Genomic DNA, 14,210 nt, shown 5'->3' with positions numbered 1-14,210 from the left:
TTTATTTCTTGTTTTATCACAGCATTAATTGCATTAATATATGGTCAGTTTAGTACTTAAGATATGATTGACTGGTAAGACTGGTTACTCATGTCTTAAGTGTAATGTCAGGGTCCATAAAGTTACCCTGAATTTTAAAAAGTCTGGTGTTACCTAGTTCATCCCTTTGTATGTGTGTTTATAGATAGAGCGTAGCTCTGTCAAGTCATAATATCCTGTAAATAAACTTGAAAATGTCTCTACCTAATGTGACTTCTTAAAAATATATTTCATAGCTTATATTTATCACACAGTGAAAGTTCACACAATATTTAGCCTAGTTTTGCTTTCTTAATGTTATACTTTTGCTTCAATATATGAATTCCTTTAAAGATGCTAAGTCCACTTCATCTGTGGTGTTAAATCTTTCCACAGAGTTGTTCATCATTACTGTGACAGTGCACTTTTGAGTGCCTGCCACATTAAGGTCAGAGTCAGGTGGCTAGCAGATGCTTGATGGTGGCAGCCATTTTGAGAACCAGGTATATAAAGGCTGCAGTTTGCCGCTGCTAGCCCAGGAGGACATATCACTTGGCTGAGCTGCAGCAGGAACATCAGAAGGTAAGAGTAAGAATATCTTGGTCCTGGACATGACCTAAAACTGTACCCTGCCAAGGATGGGTTGCCTGGTGGGGTTCCTAGTGGTGCAGAAGTCCCCAGGAAATGCCAGGCCAGTTACCACCCCTGTGAAAGGTGCGTCAGGGTGCCTTAAGTACTAGCCCCCACAATTCAGTGAGTATGAGGGCCAGGCATGGCTATAACCACCTGAGCCCTAGGGGGTGGAAGACCCCAGGAGAGGAGTGGGGGCCAGGCACGGCTGTGGCCACCTAAGCCTGCAGGGGAGGAAGACCCTGGAGGCCCCTGGTTGGAGATAGTTGTGTGGCCCTGGAGAAAGGGGGCTGAATAGGGGAAGCTCAGCCAGGAAGCTTGGGGGGAGTTTGCTGAGGGGAGGCCAAGTGTGAGTCAAAAGAAGACCAAAGGTTGGGCACAATGACCTGCTGCTCCAGGGAGGGAGGGAGAGTCCCTGTGAGACCTGGGAGCTGCAGTCATGGTGTGAGGGAACATCTCATGTGTCATCTGCAAGGCTTGGGATGCAGTAATGGGGTGGTTGAAGCTGCATACATAGGCCCAGGAGAACAGAGCCACCAAAGAGCAGCCTCCCACCTAATTAAGACACCAATTATTGAACAAGGAATGCCAGGCAAGAGAGGTAGGCGGTTAGCCCAGAAACAGATAGGTAGGCCACCTTCTGACTGGCCCTGGGAAGGCCCCCTGGTAGTTACCATACTCTCAGATCATTCTTATAGCTGGCTTAATATAAATTTCCCTTTCAACATCTTATTCTTCCTAGTATTCTAGTTATTTCTCTTGTTACAGTCTTTATGGTGATAAACTATCCAGTATTAATAGCATATTCCTAAAACAATTGTGTGAGATCCATATGGAGAAGTGCTACTCTGCCTCCCAGTAAAATGATGTCTCTATATGTTTAGTTTGTAAATTCCATAGTGATCATGTTTGTACCCATATACAGGCAGTCCTCGACTTACGGCACTATGACTTGCGACGATCTGCACTTGCAGCGCTCTGCCACTTACACCTATGTTATTACTTATGGCACTGGATCCTCACTCTTACGGCATGCCATAAGTGTAAGGATCCAATGCCATATGTCATCCAGTGTGATTCCGTATGTGCTCCGGTGGGCTCCTACTTGCTGATGTGCTCCAGCACATAAGATTCTTGGATTCTTAGTCATTAGTGCTTAGTGTTAATCTTTTTTATATTCAGTACTGTATTCAATCTGCTTCTCACTGTAAGTGTGAGGACTGCCTGTATTTTGTATGACAGTCTGTGTTTCCTGACGTTTCTTAGTGCAGGGGTTTTTGCTCAGTGGCTTTGTGATGTTTCCCTGGATCAGTTTATCAAAGTCATCAAGTGACCCTAAGTCTCCCCAAAAATCTTCCCAAAGAAGCCTATTCCATGACCCTGGTGAAGGTGTTCCTTCTCCTTCTGATTAAATAGTTGATTTAAACATGATGTTTATGGTCATTTCTATAAAAAGTTGAGCATCAGGCCCTTGGTCAGGAACGTAACCCCCTATTATAACCTTGTTGCTATGGGGAAAATGAGATTCAACTTGCATCATTTTGACTTACAGAGCCTTTTCCAGGAATGTAACCCATTGTAAGTGCAAGGACTGCCTGTATTGCAAATTCCCATCTCAAAGGTGCTAGGAAACAGCAAAGTAAGTTCCTTTTGGCATTCAGGCTTCTCAAATTTCCTTCTTATCTTTACTATCTCTATTTGGGATAATTATTTGATTAGTTCTCTTTTAATTAGCGTAGCTCCCAATTAAAACGCTGCAGCATCACATGTATTCAGTGTCCCATGTTTCAAAATGGCAGCAGGGATGCTTTAACTAAAGCTCATCTGCTACCATTTTGAAATACAGAATGCTAAATACACAAGATATTGCAGCATGCTGGAGGTTTGTAATTAGGCTTATACATCTTTTACTCTTTTTCTGGTCTATGCCATTAGCTTCTTAACACCTTGTGGCAAGGATGTATCCTGATTTATGTTTTGAAGCCCCCAAGGCCTTGTCAATTCTATAATATAATAGATAATTTAAGTAATAATTGAATAGGCTTGCACTAGAGATCATATTTTACCATACACTTTTTTATGATGCTGTGTGCATGAAAACCCCATCCCTTGGATTGTCCACTAAAGAATACTGTTTTGTATGCAGAAAGTTCTCCAAGCTGTTTGAGATTTCTTGTAAAAGTAGAATTCCAATTTACAAACAAATACATTTACAAATATGAAACTTCAATCAGGATACACGAACTGGTTCTGAACTTTGCTTATTAGTTCTAGAAAATAGTTAGCTAAGTATGCTATCCCTGACCAAAGCCACTTATCTGAGTCTCATAAGGAGTAGTAAGACTCTTCAGATCCCAGGACTTCTGTCCTACTAGCGAAATAATGAGCATCTCAAACATAGATTAACTTAGAACCCACAAGATTTGAACTATGGGGGTAGAGGAAGCATAGCTGGAAAAACATACCATACTTATTAAAAAAAAGCTCAGTTAGGCTCCAGAGCAGTGAGAAATGTGCGGGTGAAGCCCGCTGCACCCCCACTCCCCCGAAGCCCCCAGACACCCCCTCAGCAGCCGCAGAGCCCCCTGCCGACCCCCAGCACAGCCGGGGGTAAGCGGGCTCGTGGTGGGAAGGGGTTAACTCCTCGCTCCCTGGGAGGAGGCCGCTGCCTGATGCCGGGCCGGGTCAAGCCCCCGCCCAGGCCCCTACTTGGCCCAGCCCCCGAGGGAGCCACGTGACAGGAGCCGCGTGAACAGGCTGCGTAAACAGGCGCTTGAGTTAGCACGGAGCAAGCAAAGGAGAGGGCGTGGGAGGGCACGAGACCCTGCCTGAAAACCCGCCAGAGTAGTCAGTCCCAGCCATTGCTAGCCTATCAGAGGCATGACACGGATGGGCACACGCCACACCCCGAGGGTCCCCTCGGGCTCTGCAGCCCCCGCATCGGGCACCTCAGAGACGGCCACCCAGACGGAGCCCATGGTTCCGGGCTCCATGCAGAGGGAGCCCCTGGCTCTTGGCTGCGGGGGCTGCCTGTCCCTTTTTCAGGCTCTGGGGCCCGGGAGCATGGCCACCTCCTCTTGCGGGGTCTGCTCCCTACTGGGGTCTCTGGCGCGCCGGCTGGAGGAGCTCCAGGCCACAGTCCAGAGACTGCGTGCAATCAGGGACTGCGAGCAGGAGATAGACTCCTACTGCCAGGCCCTTCTCCCCCGGGAGCCACAGGGTAGAGTACCATCTCCCTCCATGACTAAGGAGGACTCTGGAACCTCCCGCTCTGCCCAGTCAGGGGCATGGACCAAGGTGGTCAAGGGCCCGAAGGCCCGCCGCACCAAGGCCCCTCCCTCACCAGAGCTTAGCAACAGGTTCACACCTCTTGCAGCCCCAGCGGAGCCTGCTCAGTTGCCAGCTCCCGCAGGCAACCCAGGCTCAACCACAGCTACTGGCCCCGCTCTCCCCAAGTCAAAGCGAAAGGTGTTTCTTGTGGGAGACTCCATCCTGCGAGGCACTGAGCGGGCAATCTGCTGCCCTGACCCCTTAGCCCGGGAAGTCTGCTACTTCCCCGGGGGCCCGCATATGAGACATTGCAGAGAGGATCCCGCAGCTCCTCCAGCCCACAGACCACTACCCCATGCTCCTTATTCATGTGGGCACCAATGACATGGCTCGGAGCACCCCCAACCAGGTCATGAGGCACTACAGGGAGTTGGGAGCGGGGCTTAGGGGTCTGGGAGCTCAGGTGATGTTTTCATCGATCCTCCCAGTCTCGGGCTATGGGCTGAGGAGGGAGAGGAGCATCCACGCAGTGAACCAAAGACTGCGGAGCTGGTGTCATCGGGAAGGCTTTGGCTTCCATGACCACAGCCCGCTCTTTGGCGAGAGAGGCAGCGAGCTGCTGGGAAGAGATGGCCTCCACCTCTCTCCCCTGGGGAGGAGGCTCTTCTCAGCCATGCTGGCTGACCTGCTCCACCGGGCTTTAAACTAAGCCCGCTGGGGGATGGGGGGACTACTGCCACTGCTGGCCCGCTGAGCAAACCTTGCAAAGCCAGCAGACCAAGGCACTTAAGGGAGCCCACCCCTGCCCCAGCCCTGGCACAATCTGTGGGAAAGGCAAGAGCCCCTAAGGGCACACTTGCCTGCCTGTACACTAATGCCAGGAACCTGGGTAACAAGCAGAAGGAGCTTGTCCTCCTGCTCAGTGCAAAGAATTATGACATCATTGGGATAACGGAGACCAGGTGGGACTCCACCCATGACTGGACCACAGGTATAGAGCGCTATACCCTGTACAGGAGGGATTGTGTTGACAAAAGGGGCGGGGGTGTAGCTCTCTATGTGAAGGAAAGCTACATGTCCCTGCAAGCTGATGTTGGCGACCGGCAGGGACAGCTAGAGACCCTCTGGGTAAAAATTCGTGGGAAAAACGGCACAGGGGACACAACGGTGGGAGTCTACTACAGACCTCCCACTCAAAGTCCTGAGCTTGACCAGGAGTTCACCCGGGAACTGACTGAGGCTGCTTGCTCCAGGACCTTGGTTGTCATGGGTGACTTCAATTACCCGGACATCTCGTGGGAAGATCAATCAGTAAAATCCGAGCGGTCTCAAAGCTTTCTCTTGTGCGTGGATGACCTCTACCTGACTCAAGAAGTCTATGGGCCAACGAGAGGCAAAGCACTGCTTGACCTGGTACTGGCTACGGGGGACGATCTAACTGGTGACCTAGTGATCGATGGGAAGCTGGGTGACAGCGACCACAAGCTGATCACCTTCACCATCCGCCGTAAAGCTGGCAAGTCAGTCAGCAACACAGAAGTCCTTGACTTCAGAAAAGCCATCCTTGACAAGCTCAAGAGGCTTGTCGGTCAGGCCCTTAGGGACCATGACCCCAGGGAGATGGGAGTTCGAGAAGAGTGGTTGCTTCTCAAAGAAGCGATCCTCAATGCACAAGCTAAATCTATTCCAACACAGAGGAAAGGCAGCAAGAAGGCACAGCAGCCCTCCTGGCTCTCTAGGGACCTAGCGGACCTCCTACGGCTAAAAAGGAAAGCCTACAAAGGATGGAGGATGGGATTCACCTCCAAGGAGGATTATTCTGCGCTGGTCCAGTCCTGCAGGGAGCAAACCAGGAAAGCCAAGGCTGCAACTGAACTCCAACTAGCTTCAAGCATCAAGGACAACAAAAAGTCCTTTTTCAGATATGTGCGGAGCCGGAGGAAAAGCAAGGGCAGTGTTGGACCCCTGCTAAACCAGATGGGACAACTGACGCCCAGGAAAAAGCCAATCTATTAAATAGGTACTTTGGGTCAGTCTTTCATCAGTCCCATGGGACACCCATGCCTGCTATGGGACAGGGAGATCCGGGTGATGGGGATCCCCTACCCTCCATAAATGCTGACCTCGTGAAGGAACACCTTGAGAAGCTGGATACCTTCAAGTCAGCCGGCCCTGACAATCTGCACCCCAGGGTACTCAAAGAGCTGACAAGCGTCATAGCCCAGCCCCTGGCACAGATCTTTGAAAACTCCTGGCGCTCTGGTGTAGTTCCCAAAGTCTGGAAGAAGGCCAATGTTGTGCCGATCTTCAAGAAAGGGAGGAGAGTGAATCCGGCTCACTACAGGCCCATTAGCCTGACTTCTATCCTGGGGAAGATCTTAGAAAAGTTTATTAAGGAGGCCATCCTTGATGGACTGGCCCAGGCTAACATTCTAAGGGATAGCCAGCACGGGTTTGTTGCGGGTAGGTCTTGTTTGACCAATCTCATTTCCTTCTATGACCAGGTGACCTATCACCTGGACAAGGGAGAAGAGATTGATGTCATATATCTTGACTTCAAAAAAGCCTTCGATCTGGTATCCCATGATCACCTCTTGGCAAAACTGGCCAGTTGTGGCCTTGGCTCCACCATGATCCACTGGCTGGGAAACTGGCTCCGTGGTCGGACCCAGAGGGTTGTAATTGATGGCAGTCACTCATCGTGGTGCCCTGTGACCAGTGGGGTCCCTCAAGGCTCTGTCCTGGGACCCATACTGTTCAACATCTTCATTAATGATGTGGACATTGGAGTCAGGAGTGGACTGGCCAAGTTCACCGATGACACCAAACTTTGGGGCAAAGCATCCACGCCAGAAGATAGGAGGATGATCCAGGCTGACCTGGACAAGCTCAGCAAATGGGCGGATGAGAACCTGATGGTGTTTAACACCGAAAAATGCAAGGTTCTCCACCTTGGGAGGAAAAACCTGCAGCACCCTTATAGGCTCGGCAGTGCTACGTTGGATAGCACTACAGAAGAAAGAGACTTGGGGGTCATCATTGACCACAAGATGAACATGAGCCTGCAATGCAATGCTGCGGCTAATAAAGTGACCAAAACACTGGCTTGCATCCATAGATGGTTCTCGAGCAAATCCTAGGACGTCATTCTCCCCTTGTACTCGGCCTTGGTGAGGCCGCAGCTGGAGTACTGCGTCCAGTTTTGGGCTCCACAATTCAAAAAGGATGTGGAGAAGCTTGAGAGAGTCCAGAGGAGAGCCACGCGCATGATCAGAGGTCAGGAAAACAGATCTTACGATGACAGGCTGAGAGCCATGGGACTCTTTAGCCTGGAAAAGCGCAGGCTCAGGGGTGATCTGATGCCACCTATAAGTTTATCAGGGGTGACCACCAGGATCTGGGGGAACGTTTGTTCACCAGAGCACCCCAAGGGATGACGAGGTCAAACGGTCACAAACTCCTGCAAGACCATTTCAGGCTGGATGTAAGGAAGAATTTCTTTCCTGTCCGAGCCCCCAAGGTCTGGAACAGTCTGCCAGCGGAGGTGGTTCAAGCACCTACATTGAACACCTTCAAGAGTAAATTGGATGCTTATCTTGCTGGGATCCTATGACCCCAGCTGACTTCCTGCCCTTTGGGCAGGGGGCTGGACTCGATCTCCCGAGGTCCCTTCCAGCCCTAATGTCTATGAAATCTATGAAATCTTATTCAAATATAAGATAAGGTCTTTTTTCCCCCAGTCAGAATGGGGGGAAAAGCCCTTCATCTTCCATTCATATACAAAGAAACCTCATTAAATACATTGTCTATCATTAAACTACTGCCAAAAGCAGCATAGGTTCAGTAACAGAAACTGACTAGGAAATTAATTAAATGCAGCCAATGCTGAATGCATAACTATTAGACCTGTGTGAAGCAGCTAGTATTCACTTTGGATTCAGATTCGGCCAATTCAAGGGACAGTGATTCGATTCAGTGATTTGAAACACTGTCCCGAATCAATTTGGCCGAATCTAATTCAGAGATTCAGCAGTCACTAAAACAGCCAACTCTCCGATCAAACAGGCTGCATCCCCCGCCCACTCTTCCAGGCCCATCAATGACTGCCCTTCCTGGTGCCAGCATCCCAGCTCTTTAAATAATTTTTTAAAAAGCTCCACTCTCACCAGCTGCTGCCGGGATGGGGGGGGTGATCCCTACTGTACCCTACTGCCCTGAGTTGCTTGGGGAACTCTGTCACGAGCCCCCAGAAGCCCCAATGGCTGCTGCAGCACCTGGTGAGTGTGGGGCTTTTTTTCTTTTTCCTTTAAAGAGCCAGGACATTGGGGCCAGGCACGGCAGCCATTGATTGGCTGGGAAAGTGGACGGGGGGGATACAGGGGGGCTTGGTGAGCAGGCAGGGGATGAGGCCTGGTGGGGGTCCCCCCATGTTCCACTCCAGCCCCCCTTCCCACTCCTCATTGAGCGGCATGGAGCCCAGATCCAGCTCCCTGTGGTGGCAAGCAAGGACTGCCCAAATCGCTGAATCTCCAAATCTTTCTCTGAAATTGATTCAGAGGCTTCAAATCAATTCAGACCTTTATTTTGGTCTCCCAATTTGATTCAAATTCAGAGATTCAGCTGCTGAATTGGGCCAAATCTCCTCCAAATCCAAAACTTCAGGCTGGTTACGATCCATGGTGTTAGGAGAAAATCATGGCTCTGCCCCATCCCCACATTGTCACTCTCCTGTGATCTTCACCCCTGCCTTGGCCCCGCCACTCATCCTGCTCCTGGACTCTGCCCCCCACTTGACTGTCCATGGCCCCATCCCATCCCCTGGCTGAGCATGCTCTGCACGTGGGAGTCTGGGGTCAATCTCCATAGAGACTCCACATACCCACTCCATTCAGTGCAACTGACAGTAGGTCCATGGTAAACAGGCTAGGGTGTCTGGGCAGTGGGGCTTGGTTCAGCAGTGGCAGCTCTGGCAGCAACAGTCAGAAGGAGCTGCTGCTGCTGCTGCTGCTGCTGCTGCTGCCAGCAAGTAAAGTCCAGCTGCCACACCAATTCCCCCACGCATCACAGCCTGGGCTGTCCCCTGCACCTGGGCTATGTGGGGCTCAGAGGCCTGCTGTAGGCTAGATAAAATCCTTTGTTGGACTGGATCAGGCCCATGGACCATATTTTGCCCACCCTGATCTAATAATTGGGGCATTATTTTATATTCAGGGTTGTCTTGTATTCAAGTAAATAAGGTAAATATTTACTTCTACACCGAATAAGATTAGAGACTAGAGTGATTTGAACTGGGAATGGATTCTCTTAAACCTACCAAAGAAGGATGAAAGGATGCTGTGGACGTGTACAATTTGTCAGTTACAGCAAGAAGAGCACTCCGTTTTTAAAATAGAAGAATGGATCTATGTTCTTCTTGTACTTTAATCCCTGGGTTCTTTTACAGGCATTTACTGCACTCATAAAACAGAAATGGGGTAACCTTTTTGCAGATATGACTGGATATTGGATGTGTGAGTGAGAAGAAGGAAAGGTAAGAAGGCCTGTGTCTAAGAATATAATTACTGTCACAATGCCAAATCTCTCTCAAAAATGCTTTCAATTGTGAATACTTTCTGCAAATTAAAGCTTGCCTGAACTTCAGTTCTTACATGCGCCCTGCAAACATTTGGACAAGAACTCAGATTAGAAGGGTGAGACATGTATCAAAAAGATCAGATAATCTTAGGATCTCTACTTGACAGAGCAGTTATGTTCAGCCATTAGATTCCAAATTGTAGATTTTTCTCAAGCTTTCCAGCTACCCAGGTTTTTTAAACTTGATGTGCAGTGTAATTTCCTTAAATATAAATAATAATAACCAGTATTACTCTCTAAGAATAATTAAATTAACTTAATGCATATGTAACATTAATATATAAGGATAATAATCCTGTAAATTTTCTGATGAGTAGATGCTAATGCTAACAAGTTATGCCTTCAGTTAGGGAGATAGATAACTTTTCCCCTTACCTACATCCCTTACTGCTGTGACTTTTTAAAGTTATTTTAGTAAGGTCCTGAATCAGATGATAACTACTCTATATATTCAGTACATGACCATACAGAAGTTTCAGCTCACTGATTATTGAATAGTAACAGGTGTTTCTAGTTATTACTGGACCTGAGAGCTTTAAATGTGTGGGAATCTTTTATGTAAATTCAGACCAGCTTGATTTTCAGTTCTGATTTGTAGCCTGCAGACTTTTGAACAAATGGTATGATTTGCTGCTCAGCAACCAGTGACTTTTGGTATATTCTTTTGAATTATTAAGCAATATTTTTAAAGCATTGATATTATCTTAACCTAAAACAACTGTCTGGCATTTCTGAGCTTGCAAATTTGGATTGGAAATCTCTTGAGGACATATTGTCTTATAAAAAGTTGTCATTTCCTTTTCTGGTTTCTGTTTGAAAAAGATTTTAATTGGATATGGGCTAGATGATGCCCCAGGTAGTGTAAACTGGCATAGCTTTATTGAAATCAATTGAGTGAAGCCAATTTACACCAGGTGTGAATCTGACCCAATAATTTTTAGACCAGTAATCTTTAAAGATATTTTGAATTTACAGTGACAAGGTAGAAAAGTATTAGGAAATGCTGTTCATTACTTGTGCAAAACTGGTTTCTCACTCTAATATGCTCTCATGATTCAGTCTGTACAAGTAGTGGGTAATTACCCTCAATTCACTAATTTTTTTTTTTACACCACCTTGGCTTCATTTGACTTTTCATATGATATTTATAAATCCCTAGGCAAAGTCACTGATGAATCTGAAATCATCTTGATTGCTCATACCATGTTTTATATTATAATGGATTTAAAACTGTTTTGCTTACCACTCTTTGTGCACCTTTTAAATATAAACATTCACGGTATCAGAATATTTTTCTCATATAAGCTTTTAGAATAATGAGATGAAAGCAAACCAACTATATATTTGTTTAACTTGTAATAATTTTCATATCTTTTTACTGTTTCCAATGAAAAACTTTTTTTCCAAGTTGTCAAAACAAACTATTACTATTAACCTAGTTAAATCAAATTTAAATTAATGCAGACAGCTCATCACATGAAGACATTCATATGCAAAGCACACTATCCCTGAGTAATTTAGTAAAATACAGAAGTTAATATCAGGAGTTTTTTAGAAAAAGGGAATCACATCAAGAGTAATTTTAACTAATTGAGTCTGATTTAAAATATTTTTTATTTCAAAGAGGTATAATTTTTTCAAAGGTAGACTCTTTTTTGGTTATACAAAATCGTGAGCACTTTAAATTTTCTTCTTTTTTAATCTTGTTACCTGGATACATTATGTGGAACAGTTTAATTAACTATCTTGTTCTTTCATTAGATCACTTGACTACCCCCTACCCTCTTCTTTCCTAGCGTTAGTCTCTATAGGCTTCAATAAGCATGTTAATGCACCATACATGTAAATATTGTGAGGATCTACCTATAGATTATCTAAAACAAAGTATGCGTTTGATAACATACTTCTGGTTTCATAGCAAGATGCCTCAACCACTTCACTATTAAAGATGTATCTGTTCCTCTCCTGCGTATTTATCTCTCTAATGCCTACAGCAGGGGTCAGCGAGGATCAGGAACAACCAGAATGGATTCATGAAGGGTCAGTAGTTCCTGATCAATTTGATTTCCTTCTATGATAAGATGACAATCTAGGTCAGGATGGGCCACTGTCACCACTGCAAGGAACTGGGGCAGAACCGCAATCCGTTGCCTGCCTGCCTGCCTCTGCCTGGAGCATGCGGGCTGCAGATTGTAGACCTGGACCAAGCTGCCCCTGCCGCAAAAGCCCAGTGGCTCTGGAGCAGTGCCCTGCCCTGCCCTGCAGCCTGCCAGGGTGGCTGGGGCTGGGCTCCATAGGAACCCCAGCTTTGCATTATCATAGCACAGGTGGGCCAGGTTCTCCATGGAGACTAGCCATGCGGGCAGGGGCTGCTGGGAAATGGAGTCTGGCTGCTGGTGGGTCTGCCATTTTGCCCACCCTGATTTAGGTGGATTGGGATGAGAGCAGTGAATGTGATATACCTTGATGTTAGCGAGGCTTTTGATACTGTGTCTCACAATGTTTTAATTAGCAAGATAAGGAAATAAATAGTAGATGAAAGTACTATAAGGTGGATGCATAACTGGTTGGATCGTAGTATTCACAAAGTACTATCAATGGTTCAATGTCTAGTTAGGAGAAAGTATCAAGGGGTCTGTCCTGAGTCTGGTATTGTGTGATATCTTTACTGATGATTTGGATAATGGGATTGAATGGACATGGACTGCTTTCATTTGCCCTTCAGTCAGAGCAAATAACATCCACCTTCTCACAGCACTAAATGCAGCCCATAGCTGCTGCCACATTTCATAATTTTTTTTCTTGTGCTGGCTGCCATGCCATTTGCAATTGCACAAGGTCACCCCATAGTCGGACCCATATCAGCAGGCAGCTCTTAATGAGAGAGGCGGTGATGGTGCCAAATCTGCCATGCCCTGGGCTGCTTTCAGATGCCCTTAGAGCAACTGGCAGTCACGCTCTCATATCACTGAGTGCAGCTCATAGCTTCCATGCTTCATAAAGTTCTTCTTTCCCCTTGTGCTGGCTGCCACACCAGTCACAACTGCATAGATTCATGGGTGCTCCTGCAAACAGCAACAGGCAGCCAGCCCTTACTGACACCACCGTCATTAGGATTACCATATTTCCACTTCAAAAAAAGAGATGCCTTTGTCCAGCCCAGATACCACATGAAGAATTGCTGCAGTACAGAAAAAAAACTCCCACAAATCATACACTGCTGTTTATGACATATCACTCTTCCCTCGAACCTGTACGGAAAATCCTCAAACAATTCCAACCCATACTAGAAAGAGATCCTATTAATAAAGAGATCTTCCCAGAGCCACCCATCCTAGCCTTCAAACAAGCACCAAACCTCACTAACTTCATCACCAGAAGCAAACTTCCTCGGGTCCAGAACACACCAAATGGATCCAGACCATGCCATGACAAGAAATGCAAAACCTGCCAACACATTTCCACCATCCCTACAATTACTACACCCCACAACAGAGCCATCAGCATTCCTGGATCTTACAGCTTCACCTCCAGAAACGTAATATATCTCATCCAATGTGCTAAAAGCCCTGATGGAAAATATGTAGGAGAGACCAAACAACAATTGCGCACCAGAATGAACGCACACTGGAAATCTATCAAAGACAGGAATACCCAGTTACCTGTGGGGGCACATTTCTCACAAGAAAACGACTCTCTCTCCAATCTCTCAGTCCTGATCCTCAAAGGAAACTTACAAAACACTTCACAGAGACAAGCCTGTGAACTCCACTTCATCAGTCTCCTGGATACAAAAAATCCTGAACTAAGTATAGACATTGGATTTATGACACATTGTAACACGCTTGACATCTGACTCCCAAGGTATCTCTCCACTATTCATCCCCCTTTTCTCCCCCTCCACCCAGCCTGTCTGTCACCCACTGAGTCCTCAACCTACATCTTCACTGACTGCCTATCTTGTATGCAGACCAGCCCAGCCTCTGGCTTCTTTACTTATCATTCCATCCACGAGGAGCACACATCAACTGCTGAAACTTCCTTAAGCTGATGAAAGGTTTTTGAACCCAAAAGCTTGCTAAAAAATTGTTTTCCAACCATTTAAGTTGGTCTAATAAAAGTTATCAGATTCACCCAAAGAACCTTGTCTGCCTAAGTTTTATTACAAGAACTTTTATACCAGCAATCAATAACCATAGGCAGTGTTTATGCTTAAATCAACAACCAAGTGATAACCTATAATCAGCGACTATCACTAAATATAAGAAATACTGGTTTTCAACATTTCTGAGCTGGACTGCCCTTCTCTCTCCCTTTCTCGTGAATGCCTCCTGCCATGTTGCCTGGCTGACACTTGGCCACAGACACAATGTGCCTGTCTTGCTATCTCCCACAACCAGGTACTACTGGCGCTAACCATCATATCTTTCCAGGCAACATTAACAGGCTTTCTACATGATCTGCATTTGTATATGTGTGGTGGCATAACAAGTGGAGCTGAAAATCAAGGAATGCAGGAAATTATTCTGTGCTCACTGAATCAGATGAACAGATAAGAAGCATCCTGGAAAAAACACCAAGAAGGTGCCTGCCTGTGCAAGTTGTTGGACTGCAAACCATGAATGGCTGAAAACAATTCAGCAGCAGAGCCTTCCTGC

General features: G+C 46.6%; 1 protein-coding gene and 1 long non-coding RNA gene across 2 annotated transcripts; both read left to right on the top strand.

The window, feature by feature from the left end:
* The first annotated feature begins 437 nt into the window (after positions 1-437).
* Positions 438-9,476, top strand: LOC149870663 (uncharacterized). The gene is made up of 3 exons (XR_016440483.1): positions 438-600; positions 2,201-2,287; positions 9,362-9,476. It is a non-coding gene; the product is annotated as an uncharacterized LOC149870663 (long non-coding RNA).
* A 1,883-nt stretch (positions 9,477-11,359) lies between these two features.
* Positions 11,360-13,610, top strand: LOC149870662 (uncharacterized). Its single transcript, XM_090034736.1, has one exon. It carries the CDS (start codon positions 12,608-12,610, stop codon positions 13,406-13,408), a length of 801 nt encoding a protein of 266 aa, XP_089890862.1. The 5' UTR covers positions 11,360-12,607; the 3' UTR covers positions 13,409-13,610.
* Positions 13,611-14,210: the final 600 nt, after the last annotated feature.

The sequence above is a fragment of the Crocodylus siamensis genome, chromosome 2, assembly GCF_052110815.1.
Source record: "Crocodylus siamensis isolate JL-2025a chromosome 2, ASM5211081v1, whole genome shotgun sequence".
NCBI lineage: Eukaryota > Metazoa > Chordata > Crocodylia > Crocodylidae > Crocodylus > Crocodylus siamensis.
Note: the sequence above shows the minus strand (reverse complement) of the source record. Positions and strands in the feature narration are given on the sequence as shown.